Source organism: Hyperolius riggenbachi, chromosome 8 (genome assembly GCF_040937935.1).
Source record: "Hyperolius riggenbachi isolate aHypRig1 chromosome 8, aHypRig1.pri, whole genome shotgun sequence".
NCBI classification, from domain to species: Eukaryota; Metazoa; Chordata; class Amphibia; order Anura; family Hyperoliidae; genus Hyperolius; species Hyperolius riggenbachi.
In genome coordinates, this window is record NC_090653.1 from 297,209,119 (window position 1) to 297,231,623 (window position 22,505).

The 22,505-nt window shown below is 48.1% G+C and overlaps 1 protein-coding gene across 3 annotated transcripts in view; it reads left to right on the top strand.

The window, feature by feature from the left end:
* The window catches only part of RALGPS1 (Ral GEF with PH domain and SH3 binding motif 1), a 574,444-nt gene that overhangs the window by 528,289 nt on the left and 23,650 nt on the right, over positions 1–22,505 (top strand). For 2 of the 3 annotated variants that reach the window (XM_068249198.1, XM_068249199.1), the window contains exons 14-16: positions 4,868–5,019; positions 12,637–12,688; positions 17,146–17,226. In XM_068249198.1, coding sequence (XP_068105299.1) covers positions 4,868–5,019; positions 12,637–12,688; positions 17,146–17,226 — 285 coding nt within the window. The remainder of the gene's footprint in view (positions 1–4,867; positions 5,020–12,636; positions 12,689–17,145; positions 17,227–22,505) is intronic. The other variant, XM_068249200.1, reaches the window with a different exon arrangement.

Below are 22,505 nucleotides of genomic sequence, written 5' to 3' on the forward strand. Positions count from 1 at the left end.
TTGTCTGTATTATTATTATTATTGCAGTATGTAGCATGTTTGTTTCTCACTCAGTCCTGCGCCATGGAATATGTTAGCTCTTTATATAAATCAATAATAATAATATTTCCTTACAGGATCACCATTGTGGGGAGAGATACTTTTATTATTATTATTTATTATTGGACTAAATAGCGACAACATATTACGCAGCTCTGTACAATAAATAGGGTTACAGACAATGATAATAGGGGTGACAGACAACACAATACAGGGAATAAGCAGTAATGTACACAATGCCAGATTATACACTGGGGTAATAGTCCCGATACTACAAGCTCACCATATTGTGTGGGAAGGATGCTGGATCAGGTAACAGTATACAAGGCGGGAGAGCCCAATCTATTCTAAAGGGTCTGCCTGCCATCTAGTGGACATATATGGAAGATGCAAGCAAAGTATGGCTCTGTCCCTCACAGATGTTTGTGACATAATAATTGGCTAGAAGGCTGAATTCTGCCGGGTCCTCAAGAGATTCTGCTGGATTCCAATCAGAATATTATACATAAATATCAAACTATTACTATTATTGATTTTTATAGCTGCATCTTCCATGACCCTGTACAAATATTTCACTATACAAGAAATGATATGGACATAATGCACAGCTGCACAATACACCCACACAGCACACTACACTTCTGCAGCACATTACAGAGTACATAGTCATGTCACTGACTGTCCTCAGAGGAGCTCACAATCTAATCCTACCATAGTCATAGTTTAATGTCCTACCATATTATTATTATGTATTTATATAGCACTGACATCTCCTGCAGCACATTACAGAGTACATAGTCATGTCACTGACTGTCCTCAGAGGGGCTCACACTCTAATCCTACCATAGTCATAGTCTGATGTCCTACCATATTATTATTATGTATTTATATAGCACTGACATCTTCTGCAGCACATTACAGGGTACATAGTCATGTCACTGACTGTCCTCAGAGGAGCTCACAATCTAATCCTACCATAGTCACAGTCTAATGTCCTACCATATTATTATTATGTATTTATATAGCACTGACATCTTCTGCAGCACATTACAGAGAACATAGTCATGTCACTGACTGTCCTCAGAGGACCTCACACTCTAATCCTACCATAGTCATAGTGTAATGTCCTACCATATTATTATTATGTATTTATATAGCACTGACATCTCCTGCAGCACATTGCAGGGTACATAGTCATGTCACTGACTGTCCTCAGAGGAGCTCACACTAATCCTACCATAGTCATAGTGTAATGTTCTACCATATTATTATTATGTATTTATATAGCACTGACATCTCCTGCAGCACATTACAGAGTACATAGTCATGTCACTGACTGTCCTCAGAGGAGCTCACACTCTAATCCTACCATAGTCATTGTCTAATTTCCTATCATATTATTATTATGTATTTATATACCACTGACATCTTCTGCAGCACATTACAGAGTACATAGTCATGTCACTGACTGTCCTCAGAGGAGCTCACAATCTAATCCTACCATAGTCAGTCTAATGTCCTGCCATATTATTATTATGTATTTATATAGCACTGACATCTCCTGCAGTACATTACAGAGTACATAGTCATGTCACTGACTGTCCTCAGAGGAGCTCACAATCTAATCCTACCATAGTCACAGTCTAATGTCCTACCATATTATTATTATGTATTTATATAGCACTGACATCTTCTGCAGCACATTACATAGTCATGTCACTGACTGTCCTCAGAGGAGCTCATAATCTAATCCTACCATAGCCATAGTCTAATGTCGTACCATGTTATTATCATGTATTTATATAGCACTGACATCTCCTGCAGCACATTACAGAGTACATAGTCATGTCACCGACTGTCCTCAGAGGAGCTCACACTCTAATCCTACCATAGTCATAGTCTAATGTCCTACCATATTATTATTATGTATTTATATAGCACTGACATATCCTGTAGCACTGTACAGAGTACATAGTCATGTCACTGACTGTCCTCAGAGGAGCTCACACTCTAATCCTACCATAGTCATAGTCTAATGTCCTACCATATTATTATTATGTATTTATATAGCACTGTCATCTTCTGCAGCACTGTACAGAGTACATAGTCATGTCACTGACTGTCCTCAGAGGAGCTCACATTGTAATCCTACCATAGTCCTAGTCAAATGTCCTACCATATTATTATTATGTATTTATATAGCACTGACATCTCCTGCAGCACATTACAGAGTACATAGTCATGTCACTGACTGTCCTCAGAGGAGCTCACAATCTAATCCTACCATAGTCATAGTCTAATGTCCTACCATAATATTATTATGTATTTATATAGCACTGACATCTCCTGCAGCACTGTACAGAGTACATAGTCATGTCACTGACTGTCCTCAGAGGAGCTCACATTCTAATCCTACCATAGTTATAGTCTAATGTCCTACCATATTATTAGTATGTATTTATATAGCACTGACATCTCCTGCAGCACATTACAGAGTACATAGTCATGTCACTGACTGTCCTCAGAGGAGCTCACAATCTAATCCTACCATAGTCCTGGTATAATGTCCTACCATATTATTAGTATGTATTTATATAGCACTGACATCTTCTGCAGCACATTACAGAGTATAGTCATGTCACTGACTGTCCTCAGAGGAGCTCACAATCTAATCCTACCATAGTCATAGTCTAATGTCCTACCATATTATTATTATGTATTTATATAGCTCTGACATCTTCTGCAGCACATTACAGGGTACAAAGTCATGTCACTGACTGTCCTCAGAGGAGCGCACAATCTAATCCTACCATAGTCATAGTCTAATATCCTACCATATTATTATTATGTAATTATATAGCACTGACATCTTCTGCAGCACATTACAGAGTACATAGTCATGTCACTGACTGTCCTCAGAGGAGCTCACAATCTAATCCTACCACAGTCATAGTCTAATGTCGTACCATGTTATTATTATGTATTTATATAGCACTGACATCTTCTGCAGCGCATTACAGAATAATGCAGTAGTCTAGCTGGGTATGATATGGGAGGCGTTTTAGTTGAAGCTTTTGCAGTATACTTGCTGGGTATGATATGGGCAGTATTTTAGTTAAGGCTGTTGCAGTGTTCTAGCTGGCTGTTGCAATATTCTAGCTGGGTATGATATGGGAGGGGGTTTATTTGAGGCTGATGCAGTAGTCTAGCTGGGTATGATATGGGCAGTGTTTTAGTTGAGCCTGTGGCAGTAGTCTAGCTGAGTATAATATGGGCAGTGTTCTAGTTGAGCCTGTGGCAGTAGTCTAGCTGGGTATGATATGGGCAGCGTTTTAGTTGAGGGTGTTGCAGTAGTCTAGCTGGGTATGATATGGGAGGCGTTCTAGTTGAGGCTGTTGCAGTAGTCTAGCTGGGTATGATATGGGCAGTGTTTTAGTTGAGGGTGTTGCAGTAGTCTAGCTGGGTATAATATGGGCAGTGTTCTAGTTGAGCCTGTGGCAGTAGTCTAGCTGGGTATGATATGGGCAGCGTTTTAGTTGAGGGTGTTGCAGTAGTCTAGCTGGGTATGATATGGGAGGCGTTCTAGTTGAGGCTGTTGCAGTAGTCTAGCTGGGTATGATATGGGCAGCGTTTTAGTTGAGCCTGTTGCAGTAGTCTAGCTGGGTATGATATGGGAGGCGTTTTAGTTGAGGGTGTTGCAGTAGTCTAGCTGGGTATGATATGGGCAGCGTTTTAGTTGAGCCTGTTGCAGTAGTCTACCTGGGTATGATATGGGAGGCGTTTTAGTTGAGGCTGTTGCAGTAGTCTAGCTGGGTATGATATGGGCAGCGTCTTAGTTGAGGCTGTTGTAATAGTCTAGCTGGGTATGATATGGGCAGCGTTTTAGTTGAGCCTTTGGCAGTAGTCTAGCTGGGTATGATATGGGCAGCGTTTTAGTTGAGCCTGTGGCAGTAGTCTAGCTGGGTATGATATGGGCAGTGTTTTAGTTGAGCCTGTGGCAGTAGTCTCGCTGGGTATGATATAGGCGGTGTTTTAGTTCAGCCTGTGGCAGTAGTCTAGCTGGGTATGATATGGGCAGCGTTTTAGTTGAGCCTGTGGCAGTAGTCTAGCTGGGTATGATATGGGCAGAGTTTTAGTTGAGCGTGTTGCAGTAGTCTAGCTGGGTATGATATGGGCAGAGTTTTAGTTGAGCCTGTGGCAGTAGTCTCGCTGGGTATGATATAGGCGGTGTTTTAGTTCAGCCTGTGGCAGTAGTCTAGCTGAGTATAATATGGGCAGTGTTCTAGTTGAGCCTGTGGCAGTAGTCTAGCTGGGTATGATATGGGCAGAGTTTTAGTTGAGCGTGTTGCAGTAGTCTAGCTGGGTATGATATGGGCAGTGTTCTAGTTGAGGGTGTTGCAGTAGTCAAGCTGGGTATGATATGGGCAGCGTTTTAGTTGAGCCTGTGGCAGTAGTCTAGCTGGGTATGATATGGGCAGCGTTTTAGTTGAGCCTGTGGCAGTAGTCTAGCTGGGAATGATATGGGCAGTGTTCTAGTTGAGGGTGTTGCAGTAGTCTAGCTGGGTATGATATGGGCAGCGTTTTAGTTGAGCCTGTGGCAGTAGTCTAGCTGGGTATGATATGGGCAGCGTTTTAGTTGAGCCTGTGGCAGTAGTCTAGCTGGGTATGATATGGGCAGCGTTTTAGTTGAGCCTGTGGCAGTAGTCTAGCTGGGTATGATATGGGCAGCGTTTGCATAAAAAAGCAGCAGAATCACAAGTTATGTTTTAGTTGGAGATAAAAGGAGATATTTCACTTAATGAAACATGTCTCGCTCTCTCTTCCTCAGTGTCATGTGTCAGTTCAGTGTTGTGGAAAGCAAGAGCGCCACATTCCCGTCCGAGAAACAGCGCAGCCTGCTGGACGACAGCGTCCTGGAGTCCCAGAGCCCCGCCCGGAGCAGCCCGCAGCCTGCAGCGTTTACTAATGGGATGTCTATAGGTAGGCGGAGCCTCGTTTCCCTGCCAATGCTACTGGCTGTGACTATGATGCGTGTGTGATGTCAGAGAACTTCGGGAGGTGTGGCCTCTCTCCAGCTGTAATGTGTCAGGTTCCAGAATCACAACACGGGGGCGCACTAGGGTTATCTGTACAAGATGGGCCAGATATCGGGGGTATGTGGAGGTCTTATGGTGGGACTAGCAACTGCTTATACTATAGAGATACAAACAGACTTCCCCTCTAGTGTGAGAAATGATTATACAGACAGTCCCCTACTTACAAACCACTCACCTTATGATGTTTCAGAGATGCAAACGTGTTTTTTATGTTCAAATTATACTACATATTACATTTTTTTGTCTTTAAAGTGGCCCTGTAGTGACATATAGCAGAATGCAGCAAGGAGGCCCTGTAGTGACATATAGCAGAATGCAGTAAAGAGGCCCTGTAGTGACATATAGCAGAATGCAGTAAAGAGGCCCTGTAGTGACATATAGCAGAATGCAGTAAAGAGGCCCTGTAGTGACATATAGCAGAATGCAGTAAAGAGGCCCTGTAGTGACATATAGCAGAATGCAGTAAAGAGGCCCTGTAGTGACATATAGCAGAATGCAGCAAGGAGGCCCTGTAGTGACATATAGCAGAATGCAGTAAAGAGGCCCTGTAGTGACATATATCAGAATGCAGTAAAGAGGCCCTGTAATGACATATAGCAGAATGCAGCAAGGAGGCCCTGTAGTGACATGTAGCAGAATGCAGTAAAGAGGCCCTGTAGTGACATATATCAGAATGCAGTAAAGAGGCCCTGTAATGACATATAGCAGAATGCAGTAAGGAGGCCCTGTAGTGACATATAGCAGAATGCAGCAAGGAGGCCCTGTAGTGACATATAGCAGAATGCAGTAAAGAGGCCCTGTAGTGACATATATCAGAATGCAGTAAAGAGGCCCTGTAGTGACATATAGCAGAATGCAGTAAAGAGGCCCTGTAGTGACATGTAGCAGAATGCAGTAAAGAGGCCCTGTAGTGACATATAGCAGAATGCAGTAAAGAGGCCCTGTAGTGGCATATAGCAGAATGCAGTAAAGAGGCCTTGTAGTGACATATAGCAGAATGCAGTAAGGAGACCCTGTAGTGACATATAGCAGAATGCAGCAAGGAGGCCCTGTAGTGACATATAGCAGAATGCAGTAAAGAGGCCCTGTAGTGACATATATCAGAATGCAGTAAAGAGGCCCTGTAGTGACATATAGCAGAATGCAGTAAAGAGGCCCTGTAGTGACATGTAGCAGAATGCAGTAAAGAGGCCCTGTAGTGACATATAGCAGAATGCAGTAAAGAAGTCCTATAGTGACATATAGCAGAATGCAGTAAAGAGGCCCTGTAGTGGTATATAGCAGAATGCAGTAAAGAGGCCCTGTAGAGACATATAGCAGAATGCAGTAAAGAGGCCCTGTAGTGACATATAGCAGAATGCAGTAAAGAGGCCCTGTAGTGACATATAGCAGAATGCAGTAAAGAGGCCATGTAGTGACGTATAGCAGAATGCAGTAAAGAGGCCCTGTAGTGACGTATAGCAGAATGCAGTAAAGAGGCCCTGTTGTGACCTATAGCAGAATGCAGTAAAAAGGCCCTGTAGTAACATATAGCAGAATGCAGTAAAGAGGCCCTGTAATGACATATAGCAGAATGCAGTAAAGAAGCCCTGTAGTGACATATAGCAGAATGCAGTAAAGAGGCCCTGTAGTGACATATAGCAGAATGCAGTAAAGAGGCCCTGTAGTGACATATAGCAGAATGCAGTAAAGAGGCCCTGTAGTGACATATAGCAGTATGCAGTAAAGAGGCCCTTTAGTGACATATAGCAGAATGCAGTAAAGAGGCCCTGTAGTGACATATAGCAGAATGCAGTAAAGAGGCCCTGTAGTGACACATAGCAGAATGCAGTAAAGAGGCCCTGTAGTGACATATAGCAGAATGCAGTAAAGGGGCCCTGTAGTGACATATAGTAGAATGCAGTAAAGAGGCCCTGTAGTGACATATAGCAGAATGCACTAAAGAGGCCCTGTAGTGACATATAGTAGAATGCATTAAAGAGACCCTGTAGTGACATATAGCAGAATGCACTAAAGAGGCCCTGTAGTGACGTATAGAGTAATGCAGTAAAGAGGCCCTGTAGTGGTATATAGCAGAATGCAGTAAAGAGGCCCTGTAGTAACATATAGCAGAATGCAGTAAAGAGGCCCTGTAGTGACAAAGAGCAGAATGCAGTAAAGAGGCCCTGTAGTGACAAAGAGCAGAATGCAGTAAAGAGGCCCTGTAGTGACAAAGAGCAGAATGCAGTAAAGAGGCCCTGTAGTGACATATAGCAGAATGCAGTAAAGAAGTCCTATAGTGACATATAGCAGAATGCAGTAAAGAGGCCCTGTAGTGACATATAGCAGAATGCAGTAGAGGCCCTGTAGAGACATATAGCAGAATGCAGTAAAGAGGCCCTGTAGTGACATATAGCAGAATGCAGTAAAGAGGCCCTGTAGTGACATATAGCAGAATGCAGTAAAGAGGCCATGTAGTGACATATAGCAGAATGCAGTAAAGAGGCCCTGTAGTGACATATAGCAGAATGCAGTAAAGAGGCCCTGTGGTGACATATAGCAGAATGCAGTAAAGAGGCCCTGTAGTGACATATAGCAGAATGCAGTAAAGAGGCCCTGTAGTGACATATAGCAGAATGCAGTAAAGAGGCCCTGTGGTGACATATAGCAGAATGCAGTAAAGAGGCCCTGTGGTGACATATAGCAGAATGCAGTAAAGAGGCCCTGTAGTGACATATAGCAGAATGCAGTAAAGAGGCCCTGTAGTGACATATAGCAGAATGCAGTAAAGGGGCCCTGTAGTGACACATAGCAGAATGCAGTAAAGAGGCCCTGTAGTGACATATAGCAGAATGCAGTAAAGAGGCCCTGTAGTGACATATAGCAGTATGCAGTAAAGAGGCCCTTTAGTGACATATAGCAGAATGCAGTAAAGAGGCCCTGTAGTGACATATAGCAGAATGCAGTAAAGAGGCCCTGTAGTGACATATAGCAGAATGCAGTAAAGAGGCCCTGTAGTGACATATAGTAGAATGCATTAAAGAGACCCTGTAGTGACATATAGCAGAATGCACTAAAGAGGCCCTGTAGTGACGTATAGAGTAATGCAGTAAAGAGGCCCTGTAGTGACATATAGCAGAATGCAGTAAAGAGGCCCTGTAGTAACATATAGCAGAATGCAGTAAAGAGGCCCTGTAGTGACATATAGTAGAATGTAGTAAAGAGGCCCTGTAGTGGCAAATAGTAGAATGCAGTAAAGAGGCCCTGTAGAGACATATAGCATAATGCAGTAAAGAGGCCCTGTAGTGACATATAGCAGAATGCAGTAAAGAGGCCCTGTAGTGACATATAGTAGAATGCAGTAAAGAGGCCCTGTAGTGACATATAGCAGAATGCAGTAAAGAGGCCCTGTAGTGACATATAGTAGAATGTAGTAAAGAGGCCCTGTAGTGGCAAATAGTAGAATGCAGTAAAGAGGCCCTGTAGTGGCATATAGCATAATGCAGTAAAGAGGCCCTGTCGTGACATATAGCAGAATGCAGTAAAGAGGCCCTGTAGTGACATATAGCAGAATGCAGTAAAGAGGCCCTGTAGCGACATATAGTAGAATGCAGTAAAGAGGCCCTGTAGTGACATATAGCATAATGCAGTAAAGAGGCCCTGTAGTGACAAAGAGCAGAATGCAGTAAAGAGGCCCTGTAGTGACATATAGCAGAATGCAGTAAAGAGGCCCTGTAGTGACAAAGAGCAGAATGCAGTAAAGATGCCCTGTAGTGACATATAGCAGAATGCAGTAAAGAGGCCCTGTAGTGACAAAGAGCAGAATGCAGTAAAGATGCCCTGTAGTGACATATAGCAGAATGCAGTAAAGAGGCCCTGTAGTGACATATAGCAGAATGCAGTAAAGAGGCCCTGTAGTGACAAAGAGCAGAATGCAGTAAAGATGCCCTGTAGTGACATATAGCAGAATGCAGTAAAGAGGCCCTGTAGTGACATATAGCAGAATGCAGTAAAGAGGCCCTGTAGTGACAAAGAGCAGAATGCAGTAAAGAGGTCCTGTAGTGGCATATAGCAGAATGCAGTAAAGAGGTCCTGTAGTGGCATATAGCAGAATGCAGTAAAGAGGCCCTGTAGTGACATATAGCAGAATGCAGTATAGAGGTCCTGTAGGGACATATAGCAGAATGCAGTAAAGAGGCCCTGTAGTGACATATAGCAGAATGCAGTAAAGAGGCCCTGTAGTGACAAAGAGCAGAATGCAGTAAAGATGCCCTGTAGTGACATATAGCAGAATGCAGTAAAGAGGCCCTGTAGTGACATATAGCAGAATGCAGTAAAGAGGCCCTGTAGTGACAAAGAGCAGAATGCAGTAAAGAGGTCCTGTAGTGACATATAGCAGAATGCAGTATAGAGGTCCTGTAGGGACATATAGCAGAATGCAGTAAAGAGGCCCTGTAGTGACATATAGCAGAATGCAGTAATGAGGCCCTGTAGTGACATATAGCAGAATGCAGTAAAGAGGCCCTGTAGTGACATATAGCAGAATGCAGTAGAGGCCCTGTAGAGACATATGGCAGAATGCAGTAAAGAGGCCCTGTAGTGACGGTGCGCTCCTCTGGAGGGGAAGGCTGTGTGGTGTCACCGGTGCGCTCCTCTGGAGGGGAAGGCAGTGTGGTGTCACCGGTGCGCTCCTCTGGAGGGGAAGGCATTGTGGTGTCACCGGTGCGCTTCTCTGGAGGGGAAGGCTGTGTGGTGTCACCGGTGCGCTTCTCTGGAGGGGAAGGCAGTGTGGTGTCACCGGTGCGCTCCTCTGGAGGGGAAGGCAGTGTGGTGTCACCGGTGCGCTCCTCTGGAGGGGAAGGCAGTGTGGTGTCACCGGTGCGCTCCTCTGGAGGGGAAGGCATTGTGGTGTCACCGGTGCGCTCCTCTGGAGGGGAAGGCTGTGTGGTGTCACCGGTGCGCTCCTCTGGAGGGGAAGGCATTGTGGTGTCACCGGTGCGCTCCTCTGGAGGGGAAGGCTGTGTGGTGTCACCGGTGCGCTCCTCTGGAGGGGAAGGCAGTGTGGTGTCACCGGTGCGCTCCTCTGGAGGGGAAGGCAGTGTGGTGTCACCGGTGCGCTTCTCTGGAGGGGAAGGATGTGTGGTGTCGCCGGTGCGCTCCTCTTGAGGGGAAGGCAGTGTGGTGTCACCGGTGTGCTCCTCTGGAGGGAAAGGCAGTGTGGTGTCACCGGTGCGCTCCTCTGGAGGGGAAGGCAGTGTGGGGTCACCGGTGCGCTCCTCTGGAGGGGAAGGCTGTGTGGTGTCACCGGTGCGCTCCTCTGGAGGGGAAGGCTGTGTGGTGTCACCGGTGCGCTCCTCTGGAGGGGAAGGCTGTGTGGTGTCACCGGTGCGCTCCTCTGGAGGGGAAGGCAGTGTGGTGTCACCGGTGCGCTCCTCTGGAGGGGAAGGCTGTGTGGTGTCACCGGTGCGCTCCTCTTGAGGGGAAGGCTGTGTGGTGTCACCGGTGCGCTCCTCTGGAGGGGTAGGCAGTGTGGTGTCACCGGTGCGCTCCTCTGGAGGGGAAGGCTGTGTGGTGTCACCGGTGCGCTCCTCTGGAGGGGAAGGCTGTGTGGTGTCACCGGTGCGCTCCTCTGGAGGGGAAGGCAGTGTGGTGTCACCGGTGCGCTCCTCTGGAGGGGAAGGCTGTGTGGTGTCACCGGTGCGCTCCTCTTGAGGGGACTGCAGTGTGGTGTCACCGGTGCGCTCCTCTGGAGGGGAAGGCAGTGTGGTGTCACCGGTGCGCTCCTCTGGAGGGGAAGGCTGTGTGGTGTCACCGGTGCGCTCCTCTGGAGGGGAAGGCTGTGTGGTGTCACCGGTGCGCTCCTCTGGAGGGGAAGGCTGTGTGGTGTCACCGGTGCGCTCCTCTGGAGGGGAAGGCTGTGTGGTGTCACCGGTGCGCTCCTCTGGAGGGGAAGGCAGTGTGGTGTCACCGGTGCGCTCCTCTGGAGGGGAAGGCTGTGTGGTGTCACCGGTGCGCTCCTCTTGAGGGGAAGGCTGTGTGGTGTCACCGGTGCGCTCCTCTGGAGGGGTAGGCAGTGTGGTGTCACCGGTGCGCTCCTCTGGAGGGGAAGGCTGTGTGGTGTCACCGGTGCGCTCCTCTGGAGGGGAAGGCAGTGTGGTGTCACCGGTGCGCTCCTCTGGAGGGGAAGGCTGTGTGGTGTCACCGGTGCGCTCCTCTTGAGGGGACTGCAGTGTGGTGTCACCGGTGCGCTCCTCTGGAGGGGAAGGCAGTGTGGTGTCACCGGTGCGCTCCTCTGGAGGGGAAGGCAGTGTGGTGTCACCGGTGCGCTCCTCTGGAGGGGAAGGCTGTGTGGTGTCACCGGTGCGCTCCTCTGGAGGGGAAGGCAGTGTGGTGTCACCGGTGCGCTCCTCTGGAGGGGAAGGCTGTGTGGTGTCACCGGTGCGCTCCTCTGGAGGGGAAGGCAGTGTGGTGTCACCGGTGCGCTCCTCTGGAGGGGAAGGCAGTGTGCTGTCACAGGTGCGCTCCTCTGGAGGGGAAGGCAGTGTGGTGTCACCGGTGCGCTCCTCTGGAGGGGAAGGCAGTGTGGTGTCACCGGTGCGCTTCTCTGGAGGGGAAGGCTGTGTGGTGTCACCGGTGCGCTCCTCTGGAGGGGAAGGCAGTGTGGTGTCACCGGTGCGCTTCTCTGGAGGGGAAGGCTGTGTGGTGTCACCGGTGCGCTCCTCTGGAGGGGAAGGCAGTGTGGTGTCACCGGTGCGCTCCTCTGGAGGGGAAGGCAGTGTGGTGTCACCGGTGCGCTTCTCTGGAGGGGAAGGCTGTGTGGTGTCACCGGTGCGCTCCTCTGGAGGGGAAGGCAGTGTGGTGTCACCGGTGCGCTTCTCTGGAGGGGAAGGCTGTGTGGTGTCACCGGTGCGCTCTTCTGGAGGGGAAGGCAGTGTGGTGTCACCGGTGCGCTCCTCTGGAGGGGAAGGCAGTGTGGTGTCACCGGTCCGCTCCTCTGGAGGGGAAGGCAGTGTGGTGTCACCGGTGCGCTCCTCTGGAGGGGAAGGCTGTGTGGTGTCACCGGTTCGCTCCTCTGGAGGGGAAGGCAGTGTGCTGTCTTTCTTTTGCTTACAATGATGGACATTGGAAGCTCTCGGGGGCCACATACAATGGCATGGAGGTCCGCATTCAGTCTGCGGGCCTTGTGTTTGACACCTGCGGTCCAAGCCCTAGACCCACTAGCAGCCTGTTGTAACCGCCTGTGATATGAGAAGCTCTTGCTAATGCAATGCGATGGGAGAAGCTTAGGTGAGATCTCACACATAGCAATAGCATTACATTAGCAGGAGCTTTTCAAATCACGAGTGCTTAGAGAAAGCTCTGCTAGTGGGTCCCGGCCGGAGAGTTGGGGGACACAGGAGAGGAGGAGTTTGTGTAATAATGTATGAATTCATCATGTAGAGATTGTATTTGTACAGTTCCTTCCTGAATACAATAAGCAGCCACTGACGCTCCTTCTTATCTCTCCTTTATTTGTGATCAGGGAGCAGCGAAAGCTCAGAGTTCGGTGACGACGTCTCGTCTGCCTTGGAGAGGTGAGTGACTGTACAGGAAGTGAGGGAACAGGAAGTGAGGGGGCACAGACAACAGTGACAGGAAGTGATGGGACACAGATAGCAGTGACAGGAAGTGAGGGGACACAGCAGTGACAGGACGTGATGGGACACAGACAGCAGTGACGGGAAGTGAGGGGACACAGACTTCAGTGACAGGAAGTGAGGGGGCAACAACAGCAGTGACAGGAAGTGAGGGGGCACAGACAGCAGTGACAAGAAGTGAGGGGACACAGCAGTGACAGGAAGTGAGAGGACACAGACAGCAGTGACAGGAAGTGAGGGGACACAGACAGCAGTGACAGGAAGTAAGGGGACACAGACAGCAGTGACAGGAAGTGATGGGACACATACAGGAAGTGAGGGGGCAACGACAGCAATGACAGGAAGTGAGGGGGCACAGACAGCAGTGACAGGAAGTGAGGGGACACAGACAGCAGTGACAGGAAGTGAGGGGACACAGCAGTGACAGGAAGTGAGGGGGCAACGACAGCAGTGACAGGAATTGAGGGGACGCAGCAGTGACAGAAAGTGAGGGGACACAGACAGCTGTGACAGGAAGTGAGGGGATACAGACAGCAGTGACAGGAAATGAGGTGACACAGACAGCAGTGGCAGGAAGTGAGGGGACACAGACAGCAGTGACAGGAAGTGAGAGGTCACAGACAGCAGTGACAGGAAGTGAGGGGACACAGGCAGCAGTGACAGGAAGTGAGGGGACACAGACAGCAGTGACAGGAAGTGAGGGGGCACAGATAGGAAGTGACTGGAAGTGAGGGGACACAGACAGCAGTGACAGGAAGTGAGGGGGCACAGACAGCAGTGACAGGAAGTGAGGGGACACAGACAGCAGTGACAGGAAGTGAGGGGACACAGCAGTGACAGGAAGTGAGGGGTCAACGACAGCAGTGACAGGAAGTGAGGGGACGCAGCAGTGACAGGAAGTGAGGGGACACAGACAGCTGTGGCAGGAAGTGAGGGGACACAGACAGCAGTGACAGGAAGTGAGAGGACACAGACAGCAGTGACAGGAAGTGAGGGGACACAGGCAGCAGTGACAGGAAGTGAGGGGACACAGACAGCAGTGACAGGAAGTGAGGGGGCACAGACAGGAAGTGACTGGAAGTGAGGGGACACAGACAGCAGTGACAGGAAGTGAGGGGCACAGACAGCAGTGACAGGAAGTAAGGGGACAGGCGGATGAATGAAAGCTGGGGTAGAGGCATGTATCTGGCTGCTGGCAGGACATAGTAGTATAGGTCGGAGGGAACCAGACATGAGATAACATGTAGATTTTCCTGTGTCGATGTCTGTCGCCCGTCCTGTGTGTCCCGTTGCTGTTCTGTGTCCCCCCGGCCTCCCGCAGTCACTCTTCTGTTCCTTGTAAAGTAATGTTCTGCCATCCGAAAAACAGACTGTATCTGCAAATGTTCATCTTCCCATGAGCTTGCCTGTATTTCCCATAATGCATCATTGCTGAGCAACGAGTGCAGATCCTGCCTTTATGCCTGTGGAAGCCGGCCAATCCAGCATACGATTGTTACTGAGCTGCACTCCGAGGATGGGCTCTGGGGTAGGGCTGGTAGAGAGAGGTACCCAGAACTATGGGTGGCCGCTAGGAAACTTGGACACTGGATATAGCTGAAGACGCTGTGAAGGCGGGGTAAGTTACTGGAGATTAGTGTTAGGAGTAGGTAGGCGTGGGTTAGTAGTAAGAGTAGGTAGGTGTGGGTTAGTGTTAGGAGTAGTTAGGGGGAGGTTAGTGTTAGGAGTAGGTGGAAGTGGTTAGTGTTAGGAGTAGGCAGTGGGAGAGGTTAGTGTTAGGAGTAGGGTGGAGATAGGTTAGTGTTAGGAGTAGTTAGGGGGAGGTTAGTGTTAGGAGTAGGTGGAAGTGGTTAGTGTTAGGAGTAGGCAGTGGGAGAGGTTAGTGTTAGGAGTAGGGTGGAGATAGGTTAGTGTTAGGAGTAGTTAGGGGGAGGTTAGTGTTAGGAGTAGTTAGGGGGAGGTTAGTGTTAGGAGTAGGCAGGGGGAGAGGTTAGTGTTAGGAGTAGGCAGGGGGAGAGGTTAGTGTTAGGAGTAGGTAGGAGGAGGATAGTATTAGGAGTAGGCAGGGGGTAGGTTAGTGTTAGGAGTAGGGTGGAGATAGGTTAGTGTTAGGAGTAGGTAGGGTGATGGTTAGTTTTTTGGAGTAGGTAGGGAGATGGTTAATGTTAGGAGTAGGTGGGAGGAGGTTAGTGTTAGGAGTTTGTAGGGGGAGAGTTAGTGTTAGGAGTAGGTGGGAGTGGTTAGTATTAGGGGTAGGTAAGGGTAGGCTAGTGTTAGGAGTAGGTAGGGGGAGAGTTAGTGTAAGGAGTAGGGGGAGGTAGGTTAGTGTTAGGAGTAGGTAGCAGGGGCGTAGCAATAGGGGTTGCAGAGGTAGCGACCGCATCGGGGCCCTTGGGCCAGAGGGGCCCTGAAGGGCCCTCCCCCAACTACAGTATTAGCTCTCTATTGGTCCTGTGCCCATAATAATGACTTCTATAGATACTTTGAATACTGGTAATCCTTAAGAAACTGTTTCCCATGCTTCTCTTGCACCTCTGACACTGTAGTTGCCATTGGCAGGTTTTGGTGCGCCATATCAATTGTTATGTATAGAGTGCTTGGGGGGGGCCCATTGTCAAACTTGTATCGGGGCCCACAGCTCCTTAGCTACGCCACTGGTAGGTAGGGGGAGAGTTAGTGTAAGGAGTAGGGGGAGGTAGGTTAGTGTTAGTAGTAGGTAAGGGGAGGTTAGTGTAAGGAGTTTGGGGGAGGTAGGTTAGTGTTAGGAGTAGGTAGGGGGAGAGTTAGTGTAAGGAGTAGGGGATGAGGTAGGTTAGTGTTAGGAGTAGGTAAGGGGAGGTTAGTGTAAGGAGTAGGGGGGAGGTAGGTTAGTGTTAGGAGTAGGTAAGGGGAGATTAGTGTAAGGAGTAGGGGGGAGGTAGGTTAGTGTTAGGAGTAGGTAAGGGGAGGTTAGTGTAAGGAGTAGGGGGAGGTAGGTTAGTGTAAGGAGTAGGGGGAGGTAGGTTAGTGTTAGGAGTAGGTTAGGAGGTGGTTAGTGTTAGGGGTAGGTAAGGGTAGGTTAGTGTTAGGAGTAGGGGGGAGGTAGCAGTAAGTTAGGGGGTGGTCAGTGTTAGGAGTAGGTTAGGGGGTGGTCAGTGTAGGAGTAGGGGGGGAGGTAGGTTAGTGTTAGAAGTCGGTAGGGGTAGGCTAGTGTTAGGAGTAGGGGGGAGGTAGGTTAGTGTTAGCAGTAAGTTAGGGGGTGGTCAGTGTTCGGAGTAGGGGGGGGGGTAGGTTAGTGTTAGCAGTAAGTTAGGGGGTGGTCAGTGTTCGGAGTAGAGGGGGGTAGGTTAGTGTTAGCAGTAAGTTAGGGCGTGGTCAGTGTTAGGAGTAGGGGGGAGGTAGGTTAATGTTAGCAGTAAGTTAGGGGGTGGTCAGTGTTAGGAGTAGGGGGGGAGGTAGGTTAGTGTTAGCAGTAAGTTAGGGGGTGGTCAGTGTAGGAGTAGGGGGGGAGGTAGGTTAGTGTTAGAAGTCGGTAGGGGTAGGCTAGTGTTAGGAGTAGGGGGGAGGTAAGTTAGTGTTAGCAGTAAGTTAGGGGGTGGTCAGTGTTCGGAGTAGGGGGGGGGTAGGTTAGTGTTAGCAGTAAGTTAGGGGGTGGTCAGTGTTAGGAGTAGGGGGGAGGTAGGTTAGTGTTAGCAGTAAGTTAGGGGGTGGTCAGTGTTAGGAGTGGGGGGGGAGGTAGGTTAGTGTTAGCAGTAAGTTAGGGGGTGGTCAGTGTTAGGAGTAGGGGGGGAGGTAGGTTAGTGTTAGCAGTAAGTTAGGGGGTGGTCAGTGTAGGAGTAGGGGGGAGGTAGGTCAGTGTTAGGAGTAGGGGGGGAGGTAGGTTAGTGTTAGCAGTAAGTTAGGGGGTGGTCAGTGTAGGAGTAGGGGGGAGGTAGGTCAGTGTTAGGAGTAGGGGGGGAGGTAGGTTAGTGTTAGCAGTAAGTTAGGGGGTGGTCAGTGTTAGGAGTAGGGGGGGAGGTAGGTCAGTGTTAGCAGTAAGTTAGGGGATGGTCAGTGTTAGGAGTAGGGGGGGGGGGGGTAGGTTAGTGTTAGCAGTAAGTTAGGGGGTGGTCAGTGTAGGAGTAGGGGGGAGGTAGGTCAGTGTTAGGAGTAGATGGGGGGAGGTTAGTGTAAGGACTAGGTAGGGGGTCTCTCAGGGCAGCCTCCGTTTGTCAGCAGTAGTCTCTTTTCTTCAGACATTACTGGAAGCATTCCCAGCACAGCATGTCCCCCCGCAGGCCGCTCAGGATTTCACGCTTTCTCTTATAATGCCGGAGTGTCCTTTATAAACAGTTATTTGGAGATATCTGCATGTGTTTTATTTTCTTGCATCCTCTGCACGGTCTGTGGAACTTACATTTAAATTTGCAAAACAGGGGCCGTATGTATGCCACGCTGGGTCCCAACTGGAGGGTCCCGGTACGAAACTCTCCCCGAAGCCGCAGCTGTGTGTACAGGTACATCGAGGTGCTGGGTCTGTCCTCTAACTTCTCTTCTCAGTTACATCTCACCTGTGCTTCAGCAAGAACTGCAATCACTGTGGAGGGGGAGGGGACTCTGGAGGGCGTCACTGTGGTGGTGGGGGAGGGGTCACTGAAGGAGAGGAGACATGGGAGGGGTCACTGTAGTGAGGAGGAAACTCTGGAGGGGGAGGGGTCACTGATGGGGAGGAGACATGGGAGGGGGTCACTGTGGTGAGGAGGAAACTCTGGAGGGTGAGGAGTCACTGATGGGGAAGAGACACGGGAGGGGTCACTGTGGTGGGGGAGGGGTCACTGTGATGGGGGAGGGAAGACCCAGAGATGGTAGGAGACCTAGAGATCATAGTAGACCCGGGGGTGACCCCAGTACCTTTCCTTGACTTAACCCTCCCCCCCACTCCTTTACCTGATAATACAGCAAACTCAGCCCCCTCTTTACCTAGTAACACAATACACCACGCCCCCTCTTTACCTGGTAATACAGCACACTCCGCCCCCTCCTTACCTGGTAATACAGCACACTCCGCTCCCTCTTTACCTGGTAATACAGCACACTCCGCCCCCTCTTTACCTAGTAATACAACTTACTCCGCCCCCTCTTTACCTGATAATACACTATACTCCGCCCCCTCTTTACCTGATAATACACTATACTCCTCCCCCTCTTTACCTGATAATACACTATACTCCGCCCCCTCTTTACCTGATAATACACTATACTCCGCCCCCTCTTTACCTGATAATACAGCACACTCCGCTACCTCTTTACCTGGTAACACAGCTCACTCCGCCCCCTCTTTACCTGATAATACACTATACTCCGCCCCCTCTTTACTTGATAACACACTACTCTCCGCCCCTCTTTACCTGATACTACTCTATACCCCACCCTCTCTTTACCTGGTAGCAGCACACTCCGCGCCCTCTTTACTTGGTAATAAAGCTCACTCCGCCCCCTCTTTACCTAATAACACAGCACATTCCACCCCCTCTTTACCTGATAGCACAGCACTCTCTGCCCCCTCTTTACCTGATAACACAGCACACTCTGCCCCCTCTTTACCTGATAATACTCTATACTCTGCCCTCTCTTTACCTGGTAACACAGCACACTCCGTCCCCTCTTTACCTGGTAACACAGCACACTCCGTCCCCTCTTTACCTGATAACACAGCACACTCCGTCCCCTCTTTACCTGATAACACAGCACACTCTGCCCCCTCTTTACCTGGTAACACAGCACACTCCGCCCCCTCTTTACCTGATAACACAGCACACTCTGCCCCCTCTTTACCTGATAACACAGCACACTCTGCCCCCTCTTTACCTGATAATACTCTATACTCCGCCCTCTCTTTACCTGGTAACACAGCACACTCCGTCCCCTCTTTACCTGATAACACAGCACACTCTGCCCCCTCTTTACCTGATAACACAGCACACTCTGCCCCCTCTTTACCTGATAACACAGCACACTCTGCCCCCTCTTTACCTGATAATACTCTATACTCCGCCCTCTCTTTACCTGGTAACACAGCACACTCCGTCCCCTCTTTACCTGATAACATAGCACACTCTGCCCCCTCTTTACCTGATAACACATCACACTCCGCCTCCTCTTTGCCTGGTAACACAGCACACTCCGCCCCCTCTTTACCTGGTAATACAACATACTCCACCCTCTCTTTACCTGATAATACAGCTCACTCCGCCCCTCTTTACCTGGTAACAGTACACTCTACCGCTCTTTACCTGGTAACACAGCACACTCCGCCCCTCTTTACCTGGTAACAGTACACTCTGCCGCTCTTTACCTGGTAACACAGCACACTCCGCCCCTCTTTACCTGGTAACAGTACACTCCGCCCCTCTTTACCTGGTAACACAGCACACTCCGCTTCCTCTTTACCTGATAACACACTATACTCCACCCTCTCTTTACCTGGTAACACAGCACACTCTGCCCCCTCTTTACCTGATAACACAGCACACCCCGCCCCCTCTTTACCTGATAACACAGCACACCCCGCCCCCTCTTTACCTGATAAAACAGCACACTCCGCCCCCTCTTTACCTGATAACACAGCACACCCCGCCCCCTCTTTACCTGATAACACAGCACACTCCGCCCCCTCTTTACCTAATAGTACAGCACACCCCGCCCCCTCTTTACCTGATAACACAGCACACTCCGCCCCTCTTTACCTAATAGTACAGCACACTCCGCCCCCTCTGTTGTTCCAGCCTCTGGTTTTTCCCTTTAGTGATGGGTCTTTCCTCAGAGATGGAGTTCCCAGTTGTTGGATTATCACCCCTTATCCCTCCACCCAGGAACATGTATAAAGGTGCCCTGTAACAGTGCGGTTTTGGCGAATTAATGTATTTTAGATAAGATCATTCAAATTGAAAGAGAATGATGTATTTAATCAGCCCACAGTATAAAAGAATACAATTTACGATCACATCTAAACCAGAACCCCAACTATTCCCGATATGCATGAAAAACGTACTCCACCAATCTTCCATAATGCCATTCTTTACCAATCCACCAATCCTTTATAATGCCATTCTTCACCAATCCACCAATTCTTTATAATGCCATTCTTCACCAATTCACCAATTCTTTATAATGCCATTCTTCACCAATCCACCTATCTTTTATAATGCCATTCTTCGCCAATCCACCAATCCTTTATAATGCCATTCTTCACCAATCCACCTATCTTTTATAATGCCATTCTTCACCAATCCACCAATCCTTTATAATGCCATTCTTCACCAATCCACCAATTCTTTATAATGCCCTTCTTCACCAATCCTCCATAATGCCATTCTTCACCAATCCACCTATCTTTTATAATGCCATTCTTCACCAATCCACCAATCCTTTATAATGCCATTCTTCACCAATCCACCAATTCTTTATAATGCCCTTCTTCACCAATCCTCCATAATGCCATTCTTCACCAATCCACCATAATACCATTCTTCACCAATCCTTTATAATGCCATTCTTCACCAATCCTCCATAATACCATTCTTCACCAATCCTACATAATGCCATTCTTCACCAATTCACCACTCCTCCATAATGCCATTCTTCATCAATCCACCAATCCTCCATAATGCCATTCTTCACCAATCCTTTATAATGCCATTCTTCACCAATCCACCAATCCTTTATAATGCCATTCTTCACCAATCCACCAATCCTTTATAATGCCCTTCTTCACCAATCCACCTATCCTTTATAATGCCATTCTTCACCAATCCACCAATCCTTTATAATGCCATTCTTCACCAATCCACCAATTCTTTATAATGCCCTTCTTCACCAATCCTCCATAATGCCATTCTTCACCAATCCACCATAATACCATTCTTCACCAATCCTTTATAATGCCATTCTTCACCAATCCTCCATAATACCATTCTTCACCAATCCTCCATAATGCCATTCTTCACCAATTCACCAATCCTCCATAATGCCATTCTTCACCAATTCACCAATCCTTTATAATGCCATTCTTTACCAATCCACCATAATACCATTCTTCACCAATTCACCATAATACCATTCTTCACCAATCCTCCATAATACCATTCTTCACCAATCCTCCATAATGCCATTCTTCACCAATCCTCCATAATGCCATTCTTCACCAATCCTCCAAAATGCCATTCTTCACCAATTCACCAATCCTCCATAATACCTCCATATAATGCCATTCTTCACCAATCCTCCATAATACCATTCTTCACCAATCCTTTATAATGCCATTCTTCACCAATCCTCCAAAATGCCATTCTTCACCAATTCACCAATCCTCCATAATACCTCCATATAATGCCATTCTTCACCAATCCTCCATAATACCATTCTTCACCAATCCTTTATAATGACATTCTTCACCAATCCTCCATAATACCATTCTTCACCAATCCTCTATAATACCATTCTTCACCAATCCTTTATAATGCCATTCTTCAACAATCCACCAATCCTCCATAATGCCATTCTTCACCAATTCACCAATCCTTTATAATGCCATTCTTCACCAATCCACCAATCCTTTATAATGCCATTCTTCACCAATTCACCAATCCTCCATAATGCCAATTTTCACCAATCCACCAAAATGCCATTCTCCACCAATCTACCAATCCTCCATAATGCCAATTTTCACCAATCCACCAAAATGCCATTCTCCACCAATCCACCAGTCCTCCATAATACCATTCTTTGCCAATCCACCAATCCTCCATAATACCATTCTTCACCAATGTTTTATAACGTCATTCTTCACCAATCCTCCATAATGCCATTATTCACCAATCCTCCATAATGCCATTCCTAACCAATCCTTTACAATGCCATTCTTCACCAATCCACCAATCCTTTATAATGCCATTCTTCACCAATCCACCAATCCTCCATAATACGATTCTCCACCAATCCTCCATAATACCATTCTTTGCCAATCCACCAATCCTCCATAATACCATTCTTCACCAATCTTTTATAATGTCATTCTTCACCAATCCTCCATAATGCCATTATTCACCAATCCTCCATAATGCCATTCTTCACCAATCCTTTATAATGTCATTCTTCACCAATCCACCAATCCTTTATAATGCCATTCTTCACCAATCCACCAATCCTTTATAATGCCATTCTTCACCAATCCTCCATAATGCCATTTTTCACCAATTCAGCAATCCTCCATAATACCATTCTTCACCAATCCACCAATCCTCCATAATGCCATTCTTCACCAATCCTCCATAATGCCATTCTTCACCAATCCACCAATCCTCCATAATGCCATTCTTGACCAATTCACCAATCCTTTATAATGCCATTCTTCACCAATCCTTTATAATGCCATTCTTCACCAATCCACCAATCCTCCATAATGCCATTCTTCACCAATCCACCAATCCTCCATAATGCCATTCTTCACCAATCCTTTATAATGCCATTCTTCACCAATCCACCAATCCTTTATAATGCCATTCTTCACCAATCCTCCAATCCTCCATAATACCATTCTTCACCAATCCACCAATCCTTTATAATGCCATTCTTCACCAATCCTCCATAATGCCATTCTTCACCAATTCACCAATCCTCCATAATGCCATTTTTCACCAATCCACCAATCCTCCATAATGCCTTTCTTCACCAATCTACCAATCCTTTATCATGCCAATCTTCACCAATCCTCCATAATACCATTCTTCACCAATCC